The 8,730-nt window shown below is 46.6% G+C and overlaps 1 protein-coding gene across 4 annotated transcripts in view; it reads right to left on the bottom strand.

Moving 5' to 3' along the window:
- Positions 1 to 8,208, bottom strand: part of WDR59 (WD repeat domain 59) — a 48,647-nt gene extending 40,439 nt beyond the window's left edge. For all 4 annotated transcript variants that reach the window (XR_010744540.1, XM_066327772.1, XM_066327774.1 and 1 more), the window contains exons 1-3: positions 8,128 to 8,208; positions 3,882 to 3,931; positions 2,204 to 2,339 (exon numbers count right to left, since the gene is read on the bottom strand). Coding sequence is in view for 3 of the 4 variants with exons in the window: in XM_066327772.1 (XP_066183869.1) it covers positions 2,204 to 2,339; positions 3,882 to 3,931; positions 8,128 to 8,181 (240 nt within the window). In the remaining variant the exon portion in view is untranslated. The remainder of the gene's footprint in view (positions 1 to 2,203; positions 2,340 to 3,881; positions 3,932 to 8,127) is intronic.
- Positions 8,209 to 8,730: the final 522 nt, after the last annotated feature.

Raw genomic sequence — 8,730 nt, forward strand, 5'->3', positions numbered from 1 at the left:
AAACCAGAAAGAACATGACTTTAAAATGTTATTCTCATTAGTCCCTTGTTTTCAGACTTTTAGGTAGATGAAGGAAAAGATAAGAGACTTCACAGAAACACAGTTGTTGAGGTTGGAAAAGATCTCTAAGATCACTGAGTCCAACTATTACATTATCATTTTTGTGGCCTTTTTTTTTTTTTTTTTTTTTTTTGTGGTAGTGGATTTTTTTCCTTCCCCAAAGCTGCTTCATGTGAATTTCAACTTGCAGATAGATAAAACATTACAGCTTTCTTTGAAATGGAAGGTCTCATCCCAGCTCAGCAATAATATATGACATTTCTCTAACTGCTCACAGCAGGGCTGCACAAGAGCTATGGGCAAGAAAAAAACTCTTTGCATGTTTCTCATTGACAGAAGTATTTAAGGGCTAGAATGAAATTACCCAACAGGATTTATCCAGGACTCCAGAGACAAGATACAAGATAATGATCACCACAGAGACTGCTCCTCCCAACAAGAGCATTTTCTAAAAAACTGTGATTTTTGTAAGTATCAATATTCACTTCCAACAATTTCATCACCCCCTTGGTTCAAGAATCTGTGGCCACAAAAAAGAAAAAACAAGGATCTAGGATTGAAAACAACAGCATTTCTGAAACAACAGTTAAGGAGTCCCCAAAAACATGGCTGACACAGACATAGCCAAGCACAGCAAAAGAACTTGCTCCAGCTCTTCTGCAAAGAAGCTAAACACAAGGAGAGATTCCCCTCTCCCTGTACTACTTCAAATTAACAGGACTGCAAACAGAATGGCACCCTTTTACATCTCTTATTCCATCCACAGGGATGCAGAGGGATAAGACCCTTGAGCTGTCTACAACACAGTGAAATGGCTTGAAAGGTAGTATTTTGGACTCAAACTGAAAAATCTGCCTCATCTCATCTTGGGGACTCATCAACCAGTGTGTGTCAGCAACTATGTTCAAATCCCCAGAGCATCATAGCATCTTTGTTTATAAACAGAAGCAGCAAGGTTTGATGCCAGCTACACCTGGTTTCAGTCTGGAACAAGCTGGGTTCCTGTATGCTCAGAGCAGCAAGAAGCAGGAATGCTCACATGGGTGAGATGGGCACAGCTCCCCTTTGCAGCAGGGTGCTGCTCAGATCAGCATGAACTCATCGGTGAGTTCAGGATAGGATATTGTCTTCAGAGTGTGTTTGAAAAGAAGCTTTCCTGCTCCACTTGTGACCTGCCCAGTGCATTTGTTTACTTGGTTTTGGTTTCCACAGACTGTACCCAGAAGTGGCACCGAAGGACACCTTTTTGCTAGTTTTACTAACTCTCTACTCAGAAGCAGACTGCTGCTGAAGGCACCTTTGAGACACCAGTTGTGCCAGGGCTGGGTAGAGACAGGCTGGGGAACATGAGAGAGCAAACAGGCAGAGGCTCCCAGCTGACACCACCAGTCCACTTTTAAAACTGCTTTTAATTAAAAATACAGCCAATCCAGGAAGCAAAATGAAGAAAAAAGGAAAAAAAAAAAAAAAAAAAAAAAAAATAAAAAAAAAACAGTCTGCACCTGGCTGGTACCAATTGCCATGGTGCTGTGGCTGAGAGCTGAGATTTCCATCAGCAGAGCTCAGGGTTCTGGGTGAACAAGCTGCAAAGCATGACAGACCAAGTACAGAGCAGAGCTGAAAACTGCACTCACTCTCACACAGCCATTACTGCTTCTTCAGCCCAACCCACTGCCTCATGGAACTCCTCAATGATCCAGTCCATGCTCAGCTGCAAACCACTACAGACCTGTGCTATTTACAGACTGCCTGGTGCACCACAGCTGAGCAGCAAGGCAGGCAGGTGAGAACAAAACAGCATAGAGCAAGAAATTCAAGAAGTGCACAAATCTTAGGCCAGAAATCAGAAAGAGTGCACTTCCCTCCAGAAAAGGAGCATTTGGATGCTTGATTTATTTGGCAAAGTGTTTTGTAAACGACAAGCAAGCAAAACTAGATTCAACCCTGACTGCCCAATAACTGAGAGCCATCAAGCCGAACACCTCACTGGCAGTAAATCAGAGTTAGGCCTTGATCTTGCAATGTGACTTGCAGAATCATGTCTGTGCCAGCTCCACACAGCCTTCCAGCTCGGCAGAGGCTCACCCATGAAAGAAGGACCAGGGAAGATGATGAGTTAGAGCTTTTGAATGAGTGAATTTACCGAAGCTGCAAAGTAGTAGGCATAGCTGTCGTGGGGGTTCCACTGCACCGCCCCAATGTCCCACTTGCTCTGCCGGGAGATCTTCCGGTGACCCTCATTTGGGGCATCCAGGTTGACGATGTAGAGGAAACGGCGGCTGCAACACACACAGACACAAAGGGGCTGCATCTCACAGGACTGATCTCAAAACCCCAAGCTCACATGGAGCTCACAGCCTTGTGTCTAGAAGCACAAGACCCAAAAGAAGAGAAGCACTTCACAAGACAAGTAAAAACAGCACACCTGAAAATACTACATTTGACTACCTACTTCAAAACTGGCTTAAGAAAAAAAACCCACTACACCCCAACAAAGACAAGACACAGTGAAAGTAAATAGGATCTGCAAATGTAATAGATAGCTTACACCACAGAAAACCCCAGACAACTTGGATACAAAAGGAAATGCTGGAAAATGGTGCAAACACATTCAAATAGGTTTTACAGGCCTAATGCTGCAGCAGCAGAGCCTAAATGGCACAGGCCTGGGAGTGCAATGCAACAACTTCAGCCCGTATAGGTTGCTCTGAGCAAGAGTTAATGAGCCTTGACAAAGATGATTCTACGTGGGTGCTTCTTTCCACACCAGTTTGAGGGTTTGGTTCCACTGACAGTACAAAAACACCTGCACAGAGCTCATGCTCAGCTGCAGCAGCTTGTTAACGTGGGTGGACACAGTCCTGCACAGATCTGGTTCCATTACTTACCTGAGCTAACTCTATATGCAGCAGAAATAATTTTGCATGATGGCAAACCTGAGCCCATACATCCTGCTGGACGTGCCCAATTCCCCACAAAGCGAGGTATCATCCTGTGTGACTCATCTTACAAGCAAGAGAAACTGCCCAGAAATAACTGTAAGGCAGCTAAACCCTATGGAAAACCAGCATCAAAACATAATGAACCCTACAAAATTAACCACATCTCACAGTGACCATACAGCTGCTCTGAACACTGGTCATTCCTCCTGTTATTCCTGCCAGACTAAGGGTTTACATGGAAGCAAGCACTGCTTCAAGCTGAACCAAAGGACTAGGTTCCTTGAAGGCTGACCAAAGATTATCTACATTCACATGATTCTGAAATGAATATCCTAACTGGTGTGGCAATTGTGTCCCTGACAGTGGGACAGGAATAGCTGTTAGTACTGAAAAGCAGGAGCTGGAAAGGCACTGCTGAGGTGGTCGAAGACTCGCCCTGGGGGTGGATATATAAGGCCAAGCTCTCCTGGAAACTCGGGCAACTTGGAAGTCTGTGGCATCTACTGTGTTTGTGAGTATCATCCCACACTGAATCAGCAGAGAAGCAGGTCAGAGAGCCCCATGGGAATATTTGGGGCAAATTTTATTAGAAAATAATCTAATTCATATTTCAAGACAATCCAAATAGTACTTCATGATGTTCCATCTCCCATATGTGGATTTGGGAAGGAATTTATCAGGAAAGCCACACCAGTATTTTCTTGAGCTCTTGTTGCTGTCTCTCCACTCTGTATTCCCCTGGGAACATGACCCAGAATCAGTTTCATTAAGCCTTGAACAGAATTCAGCTGCACCTTTCTGAAACAATCCATCAACCCTCCAGCTGAGGTCAGCCTGAAGGCTGCTGGTCTGCCTTGTGGAAAGGACTGTCACACTCACCCCGAGAGTACAGCGCGCTGTCCCAGGCAATCCACCGACATCGCAGTCGCCTGTTAAAGAGAAACACAGAACACCACTAAATAATACCCCTCAGCTCAGCTGCTCAGTCAAACACATGGCTTTAGGCAGGAAAGTAACATCCCCTTAAAGTAGCACAGAGGGGCAATGGGTGTAGTGGTTGATTTTGGGATGCATGACAGCATACAGAAACATCTTTGTTAGCAGAAACTGAAGACAAAACCTGGCAGGCAACATCATGAGCATTAAGACCTTGCTTCCTTCTCCCTGCTATGGCAATCACAGCTGCAGCCTTTCAGTCAGCAATCTCTAATAATCTGTATTAATCAGCCTCTGCTCCTGCTCAGGAACTTTTGCAGTCTCTCTCTTTCATTGCAGGGTCAGATTTAATTATATATGTACCGGGAGATAGAAGTACAACCATCTTTGTATGGCTAGTCTCCAAAAAGGAGAGATGGCCAAGAGGCATCAGAATTTACTCTGGCATTGCCTATAAAGAAGGCTATGTGATAACTTAAAGGCCATTTGAAAAAAAAAAAATAAAATGACTGTTTGGATATTGTCTCCCCCTCTTTTTGTGCAGAATGAACTGGCTGGTCATCTTGTTTAAATGCCAAGGGAATAAAGGAAAATTTTACTTGGAAAGCTGAACAGTTCAGCCTTAAACACAGATACGACTTCAATAGAGTTTTGAGTATTCACAGTACAAAATCAGAATATGCCCCACATTCTTCACACTAACTGCTGTCATCTTCAAAGCCACCTCTCTGAAGGCTCAGGATGTATCTCCTGCTGCTGTTCAGGATTTTAAGTGCTCTCAGCATGGATGTAACAAGACTTCAGGATGTCCCACAGTTATTACTTACAAGCATCACTAAAACCTCACAGACAACACAGAAATCCCACTCCATTTCAGTCAGACCTGACAGTAGAATATCCATCACAAATTCTGATCTTTTTCAGCCAGGGCCTATTGCCTCCATGAAAACACCCCAAGAGAGGGAAAAAAGAGCATCACAGACCCATTCTTCTCTAGAAGAAGGTCTTCTCTAGTGACCACATGGCAAATAGCTACAGCTGCCTGCAGAGTTTTAGCAGGAGCTCATAGTAAACCAAACCCCATTTCACCCCTTTTACTGTTCCACGAACAACCCTCTTTCATTACTTTTTCCTAGACAGTAAATCCAATCTTCTGGCAAGGTTTCCCTAGTCCAACTAATGTTGTAAATAAGCAGCTAATTTTAAGATCTCTAAATGATAAAGAAACAATTCCAGCTTTCTAGACTCCACAGCACCTTGTAAAACACAGAACAAAACCTGCAAAAAAGTAGGTTACTGAATCTATTAAACAAAAAAACAAACAAAAACCAACCAGCCAGCCAAAACAAATCAACAGAAGAAGGAACTTTTCTCAGATGGTAAACATTTTTCTTCTGAGAAAATAAAATGGGGATATGGGGATCACTAAAGCCACAACAGTCATCAGAGCTTTCTCATGGGATGAAGATCTAGTCAGGAGACCTATTTCATATAGTTGGGGCCATCTTTCCTCTAAACCCATGTCAATTTAAAGTGACTGATAATTTCATATACAAGTTTATTTTTTCTAGTATTGGCACCAGGATCTCATAAATCCTTACAAATTGTTTTCAATAATGAATACTGGTAAACTGTTTCTTTCCAGCCACCAAACATCATAAAATGTAATGAACAATCAAAATTAATTAAAAAGTTTCACATCTCAGACTGCTACTCTGATGGGTCACAAATTAACTTGTTTTACAGCAAGAAACAGTTCCCTATGACACAAGAGTTTTATCTAGGCACAGGAGAAAAAACCAAACAGCTGTCATTTAACGTGCTTGGTATAGTGATATGTCAGTCGTCACAGCACAGCCTTCCAGAAGGGGGGAGTTGAAACTGAACAAACCAACCTGAAAGCAGTTTTTATTCTAAAACAACACTGTGGATAGCTAAAACCGCTGTTCATGAATAACAGTGACATGAGTAAGCACAGCAGGAGCACTGCACATTTGAGAACCTGCTCTGAACCCACAGCCCAGGCAGCATTTTCTCAGACTTCAAGCATCTACTTTGGCATTTCACTCAATTTCTGCGCTGGGCAAACCAAGGAAGAAAATTCCTTTTCATGTCTGAACTTTCATTCGTTTTCAATTTAGCCTCATTCTCTCCACCTGAGAGGCAACACACCAACCCAATTTGACAGGGCAATACTGTTTTTCAAGAGCTGCAAACTCTTAACAAGCAATACCAGTTCCCTGCATAACTAACCTCCCATCCAGGCACTGAATTGCTGCAAACGGTTCTATTTCAGCACTGGTTGAGTTTCACTCTCCTTTTGATAGTGCCAACAGCCAAATAACCTGTGGGTCTTGTTTAAATCAGAAGAGTACACAGACTTCCACTTCTGTCAGGTTGTACAGAAAAATGACACTTGTAGGTAACATGAGCCTCAAAACACAAAGTGATTTTCTGATGTGTTACAGGCTGGGTGCTGCAGCCTGCTCATGACACACTCCAGCATGCTGAACAAAGACAACAGCAATGCTTGCAGAGGTGTACTGGCTATAAATGTAACAGCTGCCCACTCTTTCGCCTCCTGTTTCCATTAGGTTGCTTTTGGGGTAGGGATATTGGAGATAGTGTGGCTACATGCAGAGCTTAAGACTGGTACTGGATGATTTCAGCCAAGGTGCTCCAGTTTCTCAAGCTCAAGTTTCCCACCTGCAAAAATGTTCCTGCAGACTTCTAAAAAAAAAAAAGCTCAGACACAAATATATAAGAGTTTAGCCTGAAGCAGCAGTCTGGCAGTCTCAGCCACAGCAGTTCTCTGGTTTCAGATGGGACAGCAGGCAGGTCAGAACAGCTCCAGGAAGGTCACACCAGAGTAATGCAAAGCGACCGAAACCTCCGTGCTCACCCTCTGCCAAGGCTTGTGCCAGTGCAGGAGTGACACTGAAACCAACTGCTGCAGCAGGGGATGGCAACACCTGTCCCTTCTGCTCCCACACACCAGACATTATGAGTAAGCAACAAAGTCATGAGGCCTCCTGTCTCCTGAGCCAGATGCAACGTGAATCTGTGATGTAGGAAGATGTACCCACATATCTCATTACTGGTTTCCTGAGGGCAAATCCTCAGTAGCAGATGAGGCTGCTTTAATGCTTCTGGGAAGAAAACTAATACAAAGTTTGAGAGGTACAAAAGCAAAAATTGCTTTGTGAGCTTACAGAGGGTAGGCTGGATACAACACTCAGGGTTCAATGCTTCTGCCTGCAATGGCAGAGCCATTAATGCTCCAGCACAAGAAGATAAATGAGATGAGAGCTTCCAGACCTGTTTTTTTTTTTAATTTCTGGGTTTCCTGCTGAAGTAGTTCATAGTTCACCCACTGTATGTAGCTTGGTTAAGCTACTGCCAACATCTTAAACCCCTCACATTTCTTGGAACAGAATCATAGAATCCCAGAATGGCTTGGGTTGGAAGGGATCTTAAAAATCATCTTGTTCCAAACACCTGTCATGGGCAGGGACACCGTCACTAGTTTGCTCCAAGCTCTTTCCAGTGTAACCATGAACACTTCCAAGGATGTAAGAACAACTTCTACAACAACATGTGAGCAAACTCTGAGCAGAGCTCTACTATCACCATCAGCTTCAAAAACAAAAGCTGGCCTTTTTGCTATTTACAAAAAAAATTATAACCCGCTTTTTATTTTAATTGAGCAACACTCAGCAATTAATTTGGCAGTGAGACAGTAGCTGTAACAGTCTCTGGGAAAACTGACAAAGCCATAAAATGGTTTGGGTTGGAAGAGACCTTGAAGCTCATCTCGTTCCAACTCTGTGCCATTTTTCACTGGACCAGGTTGCTCGGGGCCCCATCCACGCTGGCCTTGAGAGCCTCCAGCAAAACAAAACGAGGAAAGACGTCTGAGAAGTGGCGATATCGTATATTAGGCCTGAGAATGTATTTTTTAAAAACATACAAGACCTAATTAAGATCAGCAATTAAGTGCCCAGTGAATTAAGGCGTTATCTCCGCGCAATCGACTCCAGACCGCCTCAGCCCCGGCCATGGCGGCAGAAAGGCCCGACGGGGCCGCCGAGCCCTCCCGGGCCGGGACCTCCCCCCGCTCCGCTCGTCACGGGCCGGCCGGGGGCTGCCCCCGCGGCGCGGTGATGCGGCAGCCCCCGGGCCCCCCGACCTGGGCGTCGCGGAACTCCACCACCACATTCTCGCTGCTCCAGCGCGCCGCCATCTTGGGCCGCCCCGGCGGAGCCTGCGCGGCGCCTGCGCACTGCCGGGCGCCGCGCGGGGACTGCTGGGAGATGTAGTCCCGCCGCTCACCACCCCCTCCCGCCCCCGGCCCGGTGAACTGGGGCAGCGGGTCCCGTGGAGCCGGTGGGGGTCCCACGGCCCAATGGAGGGTCCCCGTGCGGGCCCGGCCTCTCCGGAGGGGCTCTGGCCGCGGAGGCCCGCGGGTGGTCGCGGCCCCGCTGCGGAGCAAGATGTGTGCATAGCGCGGGTCGAGGGTTGTGTTCCGCGGGGCAGCGCCCGCTGGTCGGTGCGGCAGCGGCTCCGCGTCCCGCGGCGGCGGCGAGCGCAGCGCCGGGCGGCGGCGGTGCAGGGGTTAAGGGCGGCGGGCCGGGGGGGCCGGGGGCGGGAGCATGCGTGCTGCCGGCCGCTATTGTCTCCGGCGCGGCGCCCAGCACCAGGCGGCGGCCGCAGCGAGGCCGTGCCCGGCGCAGCGCAGCGGAGCGGGGCGCGCCGCCCCCGCCGCCCCCGCCGCTCATGGGCCGCAGCTGAT

The sequence above is a fragment of the Sylvia atricapilla genome, chromosome 12 (genome assembly GCF_009819655.1).
Source record: "Sylvia atricapilla isolate bSylAtr1 chromosome 12, bSylAtr1.pri, whole genome shotgun sequence".
NCBI lineage: Eukaryota > Metazoa > Chordata > Aves > Passeriformes > Sylviidae > Sylvia > Sylvia atricapilla.